The sequence below is a fragment of the Peromyscus eremicus genome, chromosome 2, assembly GCF_949786415.1.
Source record: "Peromyscus eremicus chromosome 2, PerEre_H2_v1, whole genome shotgun sequence".
NCBI classification, from domain to species: Eukaryota; Metazoa; Chordata; class Mammalia; order Rodentia; family Cricetidae; genus Peromyscus; species Peromyscus eremicus.
In genome coordinates this window covers 138,168,533-138,181,708 of record NC_081417.1, presented here as the reverse complement: position 1 = coordinate 138,181,708, position 13,176 = coordinate 138,168,533, and the positions used below count along the sequence as shown (strand labels likewise).

Genomic DNA, 13,176 nt, shown 5'->3' with positions numbered 1-13,176 from the left:
GACCATTGAAACTCCGTTTTTAAATTGTTAGATTTAATTGGAAGGGAGTATTCTACAGCCTGTAAAAAAAGGTGCAAACCATCCAGTCTTTAAATTACCTATATTCCCTGAAAAAAATTTCTTAGAAAAGATTTATTTATTTATTTTATGTATGTGAGTGCTCTATCTGAATGTATTCCTTTATGCCAGAAGAGGGCATCAGATCCCATGATAGATGGTTGTGAGCCACCATGTGGTTGCTGGGAACTGAACTGAGCCAGAGCTCTTAAGCCACAGAAAATGTCTTTTCTTAACCTTTCTCTATTTGCTTTTTCCCTGGAAGTGTAACAAAAGAGTCTAGGATATTAAAAAAAGAAATTATTTGGCAGAAATGAATATATTTCTCTTTGTTTTACCCATGAGTGAAACTAAAGGTAACAGGTGTAAGCAAGGAAGCCAGGACCAACATGGAAATATGCAGCCATGTCAGTTTTCAGCAGAATGTCTTGGGTTCGAAGAGCTACCGACTGGCACATGAAAGTACAGTTGCAGACTGACTCTGTCCTGTGAGTAGAGGAGCTGCTAGATCCCCTTCAAATAAGTATTGCCATGGAGAATGACACTTTTTCAATCAGAGACTTAAATTTAAAAAACAAAAATTAGTTCTTTGCGAATTTTCTATTATCTTAGCACTCCAAGCACTGGGATGGTCAGGGCAGGAGGATCAGGAGTTCCAGGCCAGCCTGAGCTACATAGCAACCCACCCCACCCCAACCAACCCTAACCAATTTTATTGTATTGCTTATTATATGTCTCTCTTTTGTCCCTAAGCCATCATTAGGAATTCCATTGGGGAGCTGGAGAGATGGCTCAGAGGTTAAGAGCACTGGCTGCTCTTCCAAAGGTCCTCAGTTCAATTCCCAGCAACCACATGATGGTTCACAACCTTCTATGAGATCTGGTGCTCTCTTCTGGCTTGCAGGCAAACATGCAGGCAGAACACTGTATACATGACAAATAAATCAATAAATCTTAAAAAAAAAAAAAGAATCCCATTAGGGAAGTTTTATTCCATCTGAGGACCCCAGGACTAGACTAGACAGAGGAATAAATCAAGCTCTCATTCTCCTCAGCTTTCTTCAGTGTCTTTCAGGGAAGAGAGAGCCCACTCTTCTCGAGTTTTTCTGCTTCGATAGTTAGGTTTTTATCCTTTAAGTCAGATTTTCAAGCTCCTTCAGAGGAGGCAAATATGACAGACAGCAGTTCAAGGTTTCCCTCACACATCTTCCCAGGAGAGCAATCACGTTCTTCAAATATCAAATAGGCACTTTTACATTTTATGTTCTCTTTCCCGGAAGACAGTTTTGTGCATTCCTTCAGGAATGCAACTCCAGTCTGGGTTCCAGTTCCTCACCAGCCACGCAGTATCTTGAGCTAAATTAATTTACTTCCGACGACCATACTGAAATGTTAACTTTGAAAGCAATGGAGTAGATGGTTTCTAGAATCCTTCCCCATTTTGCTATTCTAATAACTACTGAAGAAATTATCTTCCGTGGTTGGTTCTGTCTTCAAAACCACCAGTGGATCTGATTTTAAGGTTGGAGGTTGGTCCTTGATAGTCTCTGCCCTTTCCCTCTTGACAAGCTGTTGGCGTTTTCCTTGAGATAACGGTCCTGTTTTCTTCTTGGTTGGGATTCTTCATGCTCAAAGGGTCACTGAGAACTTCAGCTCATCAACCTTTTTTCTCCTCAGCAATATGTCTGCAGTCAGGTGGAGGGTGGTGATGTGAACCCCTCACTGTCATTTCTCCCAGTCCTCCAGATGGCCCTTTCATTAAGATCTCACTCAGCCACCACCCCTTCGTCATGGTCCCTTTAAGGGAGCGGCCATAGTTGAGTGGTGGGAGCAGCTGCTGGCAGCAACGAGACGAACGGGATTTGGCCTAGTCTAGGCCACTCACCGCGCACGCTCAGGACCGGGGGCTTGGTGGGAAAGGGAGGCGGGGCTTGTAGTGCGCCTGCGCATTAAGGACGCGCGCAAGGGGCTGGTTTGGAGATCCCTTTAAGAAACCACAGGCGGAGGAATTTCTCTGAGAGAAAATAATCCTACTCACGGGGCCCCTTGGAGGCCATTAACCCCCCGAGTCCCGGCCCCCCCCTCCCTGCCCCGGCAGGCCCTCGTGCCCACGCGCGCGCCGGTGGGACCCCGGGAGCTGCGGCCGGCGCGCGGGCCTCCGCACCCCTCGTCACTCGGGCGTCAGGCCCCGCGGGGGCCAAGGGGACCGGACCGTCGCGAGCGAAGCGCCGTGTCTGCAGTGTGGGCGGGGGCCGAGAGGGGCCGCGGCCGCCGCGCCGGGAGCCGCCGCGGTTCCGAGCGGGGCCCAACATGGCGGAGCAGGAGGTGGAGACCGGCCCCCGAAAGAGGGTAGGTGAGGTGAGGCCGCGGGCGGGCTCCGGACTGCGGGCGGGCGGCAGGCTGGCGGGCTGGCGGGGGGCGGGGCGCGGCCGGCCCCGATCCGCCCGGGGCTCCTGGGCGGCGCGGCGCGGCGGTCGGCGGCCCGAGGGAGGCGCGGCCCGAGGCGGCCCTGGGGTCCTCCCGGCAGGTGGGACAAAGCTGGGTGGCCGGCGGGGAGGGGGAGGGGCGGGGGCTGTGGTCCGCTGGGGTCCCCTCCCTTCTCCAGCTCGGCCGTGGTGGTGGTGCGTGCGTAGTCGTCTGGGAGCCTGGGGCGGGGGGGGACACGCAAGGTGTCTGGCTCCGCTCCTGCATCCTCGCGGAGGACGGAGTCTCGTGGAGAAGTTTCTCTGGGGGAGAGGTCGGGTGGGGGCAGCGGTGGCGGGAAGAAGTCGTGGAGGGTTGCCTTCGGAGGAGTAACCGGGAGGGTGCTGCGGGAACGCCGTAGCCAGTTCATCTTCCTGCTTACTACTGTCCCCTCCCCCTTGACCGTTATCAAGATCCAGAGTGGACCTCAGAAGAAGTGGGGTTGTCGTCTTGATGTGGGAGGAAGGTTTTTGTTTTTGTTTTTTTTTTGGTAGCTACGAATATGGTGTAGTCTAGCTTCTTTACCTGCAGTTAGGAAGAGTGACAAGTTTTGTCGTTAGGAGGTTGTACCCAGCCAGCCTGCCTGCCTAGGCGCAGCCTTGTCTACGTAAGAGTTGTTGAAAGCCTTTTAAAAGTTTGTCTTGAAACTTAAAAAAAAAATAATAATTGTGAGTGATTTTCTTCAGATGGAGAATAATGCTATCGATTGAGCTTTTCAAGGCATTTCTTTTACTTCCTCTTGCCAGCTTGTTAAGCATCAAATTTCCTATCAGGAATCTTCCTTTTTGGAAAAGGTCTCAAAATGTTAGTTAAGTTAGTTGTTAAGACAGCCTGGTTAAAACATTGCCACCGACTCTTAATCGAAATACTTCTTCGTTCAACATAAAACAAGTGTCCATTCAAAGATATACACTGTTAACATACTGAGTGCTGACTGTGTGTCTGACCCAGTGTGAGGTGCTTTGTGAGGAGTGCAACTCAGTAGGAACTACGAAGCCCATGAGTGGCTGAGGAAATGTAGATTTACTTCTTCTGTAATTAAGTCTGCGAAGTCCAGAGTTTTGAGCTGGGATTTGAATACAGGGTTGCCCCCTACAAACGCTTGTGTTGGGTGCCACTTAGGTGTTTTTGTTTGTTTGTTTTTTTAGTGTTTTTATTTTACTCTTCCAGTGCTGGGCATTGAATCCAGGGCTTTAACCTCTGGGAGAGAAGTCTCTACCACTGAGGTGCACTCCTGCCCTAGGAAGTTTCTCTTCTTAAAATCATAAAGGATACACCAGATGTTTCCCCTCAACAGTTCATTAGGAAACTGTTTATAACTATCAAGAAAAGTAAAAATACAATTTTAATTCAGGGTGCAACTGCATACCCAAACTCCTAGATTCTACTATTGGCTTTCTTTTTTTTTTTTTAGATACTTGTTTACCACAAAGTTATTCCATCTAGCCATCCCTTTACCTAGTCATTAGTCTTTTAAGTACATTGCATTTTAGTATTTTTCTTTTCTTTTTTCTTTTTTAAAGATTTATTTATTTATTATGTATACAGTGAGTGTTCGGCCTGCAGGCCAGAAGAGGGCACCAGATCTCATTGTAGATGGTTGTGAGCCACCATGTGGTTGCTGGGAATTGAACTCAGGACCTCTGGAAGAACATCCAGTGCTCTTAACCTCGAAGCCATCTCTCCAGCCCCGCATTTTAGTATTTTTCACAATTAAAATTTAATGTTGGGCTGGATGGTGGTAGAGCAAGCTTTTAATCCCAGCACTTGGGAGGCAGAGACAGGTGGATTTCTGAGTTCGAGGCCAACCTGGTCTATATAGTGAGTTCCAGGATAGCTAGGACTACACAGACAAACCCTGTCTCAAAAAACCAAAAACCAAAACCAAAACCAAAACAAAAGAACAACCAAGAATGCAACAAGAAAAATATTAATGTTGGTAGTCTTAGATTTGCAAAATGTTACGTTCTCTTCCTATCCGATCATAGGATTTAAGCTTCGTAATAGTATGTCCAAATAGTTCATTTAGAATATTGATATAGAATGCATAAGTTTTGAAATTCTGAATTGTTCTTCAATTTGTGATCTGTAGTAAACTGTATCTTCATTGTCTTGAGTGAATGTGTTTAACATGTATGGTCTACTAATTGAAATATAAAGGATAAATTAACTATGGTGTAAATTCAGAGAGAGATACTCATTTGCTACTCATGCTGTTGTGATTTGCTTTATAGAATGTCTTAGAAAAATCTAAGTGTTTTGGTAACAAATTAGACTTTTTAAGTATATTTTGTATTATAGGTTACATTTAACAGGTAGAAAACTGATTGCAGTCAAAACTTTTTGTTGTTTAAGCAGGAAATGGCCATGATTTTAAATTCAGGACTTAGAATGCAAAGGGAGGTAGATCTTTGTGAGGCCAGCTTGATCTACACAGCAAGTTCCAGGCCAATCAGAGCTGCATAATGATACCTTATTGAAAGAAGTAACACCTTTTTTCCTTTTCGGTTCTGGGGATTGAACCCAGGGCTTTATGCATGCATGCTTTACCATTGGGCCACCCCTCAGCTTTCAAACATCATCATCATCATCATCATTATTTTGTTTTGTTTTTTGAGACAGGGTTTGTTTTTTTGTGTGTGTGTATGTGTGTGTATAGCCTTGGCTGTCTTGGAACTAACTCTGTAGACCTGACTGGCCTTGAACTCACAGAGATCAGCCTACCTCTGCCTCCTGAGTGCTGAGGTTAAAGGTGTGCGCCACCACTGCTCGACTCAAACATGATTTTTAACTCTTAAACGCATGGAGTACTCGCACAGCTTTTATATGTGATAAATTGTGGAGGATGTTTGCATTCTATATATAGATGTAAAGATTTATTATTTTGGCCTGGTGGTGGTAGCGGCACATGCCTTTAATCCTAGCACATGGAAGCAGAGGCAGGCTGAGCTCTGTGAGTTTAAGGCCAGCCTGGTCTACAGAGCGAGTCCCAGGAGAACCAGGGCTATACAGAGATATCCTGTCTCAAAAAACTGAAAAGGAAAATAAAGATTATTATTTTTATTTTTTGTGTATGAGTCTTCAGATTGTGTGTCTGTGCATCACATACATGCATGCATGCATTGTCTACAGAGGTCAGAAGATGTTAGAATCCCTGGAACTGGAATTATAGATAGTTGGGATCCATCATGGGTGCTAGGATTCAAACCCAGGTCATTTGGAAGCGCAGCCAGTGTTCTTAACTGATGAGCTATCTCTCCAGATGCACTGCCCAACATATTTAAAAAAATGATTCATCTATTTTTATTTTATAAGTGTTTGCCTACATGTTTGTGTGTTCCACATGAGTCCCTGGTGCCTTTGGTGGCCAGAAGAGGGCATTAGATACTCTAGAATTGGAGTTATAGAATATTGTGAGCTGCCATGTGGCTGTTGGTAACTGAATCCAGATCCTCTGCAATAGCAGCAAGCATTTTTACCCACTTTCCAGCTTCTACATTCAACATATAAATTTTTTTTTAAATTTATTTTTTATGTGTATGGGTGTTTTACCTGCATGTATGTTTGCACTACATTATAGTGCCTGTGGATTCCAGAAGAGGGGTTTGGATCCCTTGGGACTGGTGTTCCAGACAGTTAGATGCCAGTGGATGCTGGGAATTGTAGTTGGGTCCTATAGAAGAACAGTCCATGCTCTTAACTGCTGAGCCATCTCTCCAGCCCTACATCCAATATTTTTAATAGCTTTTGCATCCATAATCCATTTTATTGTTGGTAGTTGGTTAAAATGTTCAAAAGCGTTGATTTCTGTGATACAGAATCCGCCCCCCCTCATTCAAAATGTTAAGTTCCGTTATAGGCAGATTGGTGGGAGCTGTTTACTACAGTTCTCGTTTTTTGGAAATTTTTTTGAAACAGAATCTCATGTAGCCCAGGGTGGCCTTGAGTTAGATTTGTGTCCATGTTGCACTCCTGCCTCCTGCTTCTGTTTTCCAGGTGTTGGGATGACAGGCATGTGCCTGCATGCCTGACATGTAATATTTCTTTTAAGATGGTTTGTGCATTGTTGCAGTTATCTACATGGACCTGTATGATGCATAAGGTTATTCAATCTGAAATTTCATGGATGAAGTGGGATTTAAGATACTTAATTGCCTTTGACCATTATAATTTTAAATCGTTAGAAAGTTGTGTAACACAAATTGCTAAACGGTCTTTTTAATAAAAAACCCAGAGCCAGATATTGGGGTGAAAGCTGAGAGATCAGAGGAATAGAACAAGCTAGCCACAAATTCTTACCACTAGGAAATCCTCAGCTCAAGAGAGCTACTTCCTGTATACTCACAACTTATATACCTTTCTGTGCCCTGCCATCTTACTTCCTATCTCTGGCCAGCTACATCACTTCCTGTCTGTCTGTACAGACCTCCAGACCTCTGTGGTTAACCAGTGCTGGGATTAAAGGCTTGTGCTACCTCTGCCTGACCACTATGTTTAATATAATGGCTTGCTCTTTCCATCTGATCCCTAGGCAAGCTTTATTTGTTAGAGCACAAATAAATATCACATTTCCCCTTTGTCTAAAATAAAAAAAAAATTATAACTAATATAAGAAAAACTATATACAATAAGTACAGTAACTATATACAATATATATAGGCAGTAAATAAATCAACAATGTCTAGTCCATTTGTATTTGACAAATTCAGCAAAAATATTCCATTATCTGTCTTATTTTGGTGAGTTCAAAATGTACCTAATTCACTTTCTATCCTAACCTTGTATTATCAAAACTATCTTTTGATGTCTTTCAAACTTATACACTTTACACTTCTTGAGTGAGTTTCTTTTCTGAATTTGTTAACAAGGAAAACTCCATCTAATCTTAAACTCTCTCAGAGACCTGAGAAGGAAATACTATTACCTAGTTAAACAGGAAGTGCAAACAAAGTGACTTCCAAAAAATGTGAAGAATGACAGAAACAGACGGCTGCCTGGACAATCACCCAAAGTTCCTCTGTATCAACGGCCTCCAGGCTTAGCATATCTGACAGACTCATCTGTGAAGCAGGATTTTCTAAAGAGTCTTTCTACCTTGTCTTGGCAAGGTGCAGCAGTCCTTTCTTTTATTTTCTGCTTGTCCATTTGGACAGCATACTGTCAGCAGTTGAGAAAAGGATGCTTTCTTGCCCAGTGGATAACTTTTGCCTCAATGAAAGTAAACTCTGTATGGAGTTTCTTCAATGCCCATCATCATCTCTGAAGTAGATTGGTGCTGTCAGGAGCAGACATGTCTCATTGTCATTAAAAAAAAAAATCTATGTTATTAAAACATCTTAAATGCCATATTCCTTTTTTTTTTTTTTTTGGTTTTACAGGGTCTCTCTCTGTACCCTGGCTGTCTTGGGACTCACTGTGTAGATCAGGCTGGCCTGGAACTCACAGATTTATCTGCTTCTACATCTTGAGTGCTGGGATTAAAGGCTAACATACCTAGCCATATTGTAACGATTTAAAATGTGTAATTCAGGGGGCTGTAGAGATGGCACAGTGGTTTAAGAGCACTGGATGCTCTTATTTTTAAAATTAATTTTTCTATTATCAGCTTGAAACAGTATAAATTCTTTTCTTAATAGTGAAATGTTTCATTGAGGCTTGCTCAGTAATTGAATAAAACCAAAACTTATTATAAGCCACAGTCATCCTAGGGTTCCCCCTTCTATATATATAGCCTCCATGATTCTGTGGATTGCAGTCTGATTGTTCTTTGCTTTATATCTAGTATCCACTTATGAGTGAGTACATACCATGTTTGTCCTTCTGGGTTTGGGTTACCTCACTCAGGATGATTTTTTTCTGGTTCCATCCATTTGCTTGCAAATTTCATGCTGTCATTGTTTTTCTCCGCTGAGTAGTACTCCATTGTGTATATGTACCACATTTTCTTAATCCATTCTTCAGTTGACGGGCATCTAGGTTGTTTCCAGGTTCTGGCTGTTACAAATAGTGCTGCAATGAACATAGTTGAGCATGTATCTTTGTGGTATGATTGAGCATTCCTTGGGTATATGCCCAAGAGTAGTATGGCTGGGTCTTGAGGTAGTTCGATTCCCAATTTTCTGAGAAGCTGCCATACTGATTTCCACAGTGGTTGTACAAGTTTGCATTCCCACCAACAGTGGAGGAGTGTTCCCTTTGCTCTGCATCCTCTCCAACATTGACTGTCATTAGTGTTTTTGATCATAGCCATTCTGACAGGTGTAAGGTGGTGCCATCCCTGGGCCCATGGTGTTGGGTTCTATAAGAAGGTTGAACAGCCATGGAGAGCAAGCTAGTAAACAGCAGTCTTTCATTGCGTCAGCTCCTGCCTCCAGGTTCCTGCTCTGTTTGAGTTCCTGTTTTGACTTCTTTCAATGATGAACAGTGGTGATGAAGCTCAAGCCAAATAGACCCTTTCCTCCCCAAGTTGCTTTGGTCAAGGTTTTATCACAGCAATAGTAACCCTGAGACAGTGGGGATGTGCATGTGAATGCAGGTACCGAAAGAGGCCAGAGACATTTGTCCTTTGTCTGGTCCTTAACTGAGTTTGTCTTTTGTTGCTGAATTGTGGAAATTTTTTTTTTTTTTTTTTTTTTTTTAAAGATTTATTTTTATTTATTATGTATACAGTGTTCTGTCTGCATATACACCTGCAGGCCAGAAGAGGGCGCCAGATTTCATTATGGATGGTAGTGAGCCACCATGTGGTTGCTGGGAATTGAACTCAGGACCTCTGGAAGAACAGGCAGTGCTCTTAACCGCTGAGCCATCTCTCCAGCCCGGAAATTTTTATATACATATTCTGCATACTACACTCTCCCTTGAGATAGGGTATGCTGTTTACCCTGGGCTGGCTTGGAACTTGTGTTCCTCCAACTAGCCTGGAATTTGTGAGCTCCCTTTCACAGCTTCTCAAGTGCCAGGATTATAAACATGTCCTACCATCACACCTAGTTTCTGGCTATTGAACTCTTTTTTTTTTTTTTTTAATACAAAATTTATTTATCTATATGTATACAGTGTTCTTCCTGCATGTATACCTGTAGGCCAGAAGAGGGCACCAGACCTCATTACGGAGGGTTGTGATCCACCATGTGGTTGCTGGGAATTGAACTCAGGACCTCTAGAAGAGCAGCCAGTGCTCTTAACCGCTGAGCCACCTCTCCAGCTCAGCTATTGAACTCTTAATAGGTGATTTGCAAATATTTTTTTCCCATCCCTGGGCTGAATTTTCATTCTTGTGAATATATCTTTTGATGCATGGAAGTTTAGAAATTTTGTTTTACTTTTGTATCTTTTTTTTTTTTTTTTCTTTTCTTTTTTGAGACAGGGTTTCTCCGTGTATTTTTGGTACCTGTCCTGGATCTTGACCTGTAGACCAGGCTGGCCTCAAACTCGCAGAGATCCGCCTGGCTCTGCCTCCCGAGTGCTGGGATTAAAGGTGTGCATTACCTCTGCCCAGCCTGTATCATGTATTTTTGATGTCATATTTATGAAGTTATCACCAAGTCTAAGTTTACTTAGATTTTCCTGTAAGAATTTAACTCATTCCTAGTTTTCCCCGACCCACCCAAGCTGGTCTCAAAATCATAGAGATCCTCCTTCCTCTGCTTTTTGAGTGCTGAGATTAAAGGCATGTGCTACCATAACAGGCTTCATCATCTCTCCTTAATGTTCTCTCTCTTTCTTGCTTTCTTTTCTTTTTTTTTTTTTTTTTTTGAGACAAGGTTTCTCTATGTAGCCTGGAACTCGCTCTATAGACCAGGCTCACCTGGTCTATAGATTTGCCTGCTTCTGCCTTCCGAGTGCATAGGATGAGGGCTTTCTCCACAGTTAATTTAACCCTGGCCTATACACTCTAGCACCTCTGGAGACCCTGAGGCCATTTTGCAATTAGGACTGTGTACAAATGGCTGAGAAGAGTGTCTGCAATCTGAGGTGAAGGTTTGGTTCACTCTCCCTAACCTCTCCTATGAAGGACTGTCAACAGTTGATTGTATTGGACTTGACTTTGTAAGCTTGATTGTGGTGGATTCTTGTAAGCAGGCACAGTGATCTGATGAAAATGGCTGTTTTGCTCAAAGGCCTACTTTTTTTTTTTTTTTTTTTTTTTTTGGTTTTTCGAGACAGGGTTTCTCTGTGTAGCTTTGCGCCTTTCCTGGAACTCACTTGGTAGCCCAGGCTGGCCTCGAACTCACAGAGATCCGCCTGGCTCTGCCTCCCGAGTGCTGGGATTAAAGGCGTGCGCCACCACCGCCCGGCTAAAAGGCCTACTTTCTACAACAATGGCCCATTTAGGCATTTGCAGGGAATATATTAATCGTTGGGTAGTAGGTATGCAGGTTGTAGAGGATAAGTCCACTCTATTTTTTTTTTCTCCTTCTGCCTCTGGTTTTCATCTTCCATATAATACCAGTGAAACTCTAGTAATTCAACTTTATTAACAAACCCTGTCTCGAAAAATCAAAAAAAAAAAAACTTTATTAACTATGACTGGAATTGTCTTGTTTCTACAAGCACCCAGGTAAGCTGTTAGAGACCTTATGTTAACAGCATTCTATGATTGACTGTTTTTACGTATAGCTCTCAGGTTTCTATTCCCTCCCCTTTTTTCGAGACAAGGTTTGTCTGTGTAGACTTGGCTGTCCCAGAACTCACTTCGTAGACCAGACTAGCCTTGAACTTACAGAGATCTGCCTGCCTCTACCTCTCGAGTGCTGGGGTTAAAGGCATGTGCCACCACTATCTGGCCCCTCCTCTCTTTTTAAAGATAGCATCCCCCTGCATATTCCAGGCTGGCCTCGAATTCACGTGTAGCCAAAGCTGGTCTTGATATTGGTTGTAGATCTAGTTCAGTGATTCTTAACCTGAATGACCCTTTCACAAGGGTCCAATATCAGATATCCTGCATATTAGATATTTATATTACAATTTATAACAACACAAATATAGTTAAGAAGTAGCAATGAAAATAATATGAAAAATACAACATGAACTGTATTGAAGGGTTTGCAGTATCAAGAAGGTTGAGAACCACTGATGTAGTGGCAGTAGGATTTGTTAATCAGTTTTGAGGTGAATGAAAATTTTTCTGCAAGGCATTTAAGTCACATAAAGATTAAAAACCCAGGATTTTCAAGAAAAGGATGGCAGTTCTTATGTTCAGAAAGATATTTTCACTGAAGATTTGAAATTGTTAGTTTCATTCTAGTACTATCATTTGCCTTTATTCTGTTCCAGAGTCACATTCTTTCTCAGTAATTGCTGTTACTCAGGTTAAAAAAAAAAAAAACCCAGTGAGACTGAATTATCCTGATTTGTAATTCAGCAGTTCATGTAACAAGCACTGGGTGTTCTGGAACTATGTAGACCAGGCTGGCTTCAAACTTACAGAGATCTGCCTGTGTTTGCCTCCCGAGTGCTGGGATCAAAGGTGTGAGTAAGTTTGTTTGTTTGCTTGTTTTTTGGTTTTTCAAGACAGGATTACTCTGTAGAGTTAGTTTATTTATTTATTTATCTATCTATCTATCTATTTATTTATTTATTTATTTCTGAGACAAGGTTTCTCAGTGTTGGCTTGGTGCCTGTCCTGGATCTCGCTCTGTAGACCAGGCTGGCCTCGAACTCACAGAGAGTCGTCCGTCCGTGCCCCCCCCCCCCCAGCTGAGAACAGAACCCAGGGCCTTGTGCCTGCTAGGCAAGTGCTCTACCACTAAGCTAAATCCCCAACCCCGAGTTTGTTTGTTTTTAAGTTTATGGTAAATAGTCTTCTGTTTATCATCCCCCCCCACCCCAGCTGAGGACCGAACCCAGGGCCTTGCACTTGCTAGGCAAGCACTCTACCACTGAGCTAAATCCCCAAACTGCAAAATTATTTATTTTTATGCGCATTGACATTTTTGCCTGCATATATGTCTGGAGTTACAAATAGTCAGGTGCTGCCATGTTTGTGCTGGGAATTGAACCCAGGTCCTCTGGAAGAGAAGCTAGTGCTCTTAACCACTGAGCCATCTCTCCAGTCCCATCCTCTGTTCTTCTTGAATGTTGTTTGAGTTGAGCTAATGTACCTAAATTTTTTTTGTTGTTGTTGTTGTTGTTTTTTGCTTTTTCGAGACAGGGTTTCTCTGTGTAGCTTTGCGCCTTTCCTGGAACTCGCTTTGGAGACCAGGCTGGCCTCGAACTCACAGAGATCTGCCTGCCTCTGCCTCCCAAGTGCTGGGATTAAAGGCGTGCGCCACCACCGCCCGGCCATGTACCTAAATTTATTTTCTTCTGCAACTGCTCAAGAATATAGAGAGAACCCTTCTCAAGTAATAGATGTTGTAGTCACCATTACTGCTTTAACAATGAAGTGTAGTTCTGTGTGCTTGCTTCGTTTGGCGTGTAATCATACCCAATTACAGGTGATAATGAGATAGGTCAGCTTTTATACCACTCTGGTTGCTGTTGGAGTCCTGTACTATAGCCCAAGGATACAACCCAATCAGTTTACAGTTCCATTGTGTCTGTCTCTTGTGATTTCAATCAGAGGACAAAAAGCATATAGTATTTGAATATGGAACGTTTAATATCTAGAGTTAGAAAAGCTGGGCAAGGTGATGCACCCCTGTAGTCCCA

At 42.9% G+C, this 13,176-nt stretch overlaps 1 protein-coding gene across 3 annotated transcripts in view; it reads left to right on the top strand.

The window, feature by feature from the left end:
* The first annotated feature begins 2,046 nt into the window (after positions 1 to 2,046).
* LOC131904056 (zinc finger MYM-type protein 4) overlaps positions 2,047 to 13,176 on the top strand; it is a 123,022-nt gene continuing 111,892 nt past the window's right edge. The window contains exon 1 of one of the 3 annotated variants that reach the window (XM_059254982.1): positions 2,047 to 2,406. In XM_059254982.1, the coding sequence (XP_059110965.1) occupies positions 2,368 to 2,406 (39 nt within the window). In that variant the 5' untranslated portion in view covers positions 2,047 to 2,367. The remainder of the gene's footprint in view (positions 2,407 to 13,176) is intronic. The other 2 variants (XM_059254980.1, XM_059254979.1) reach the window with 2 other exon arrangements.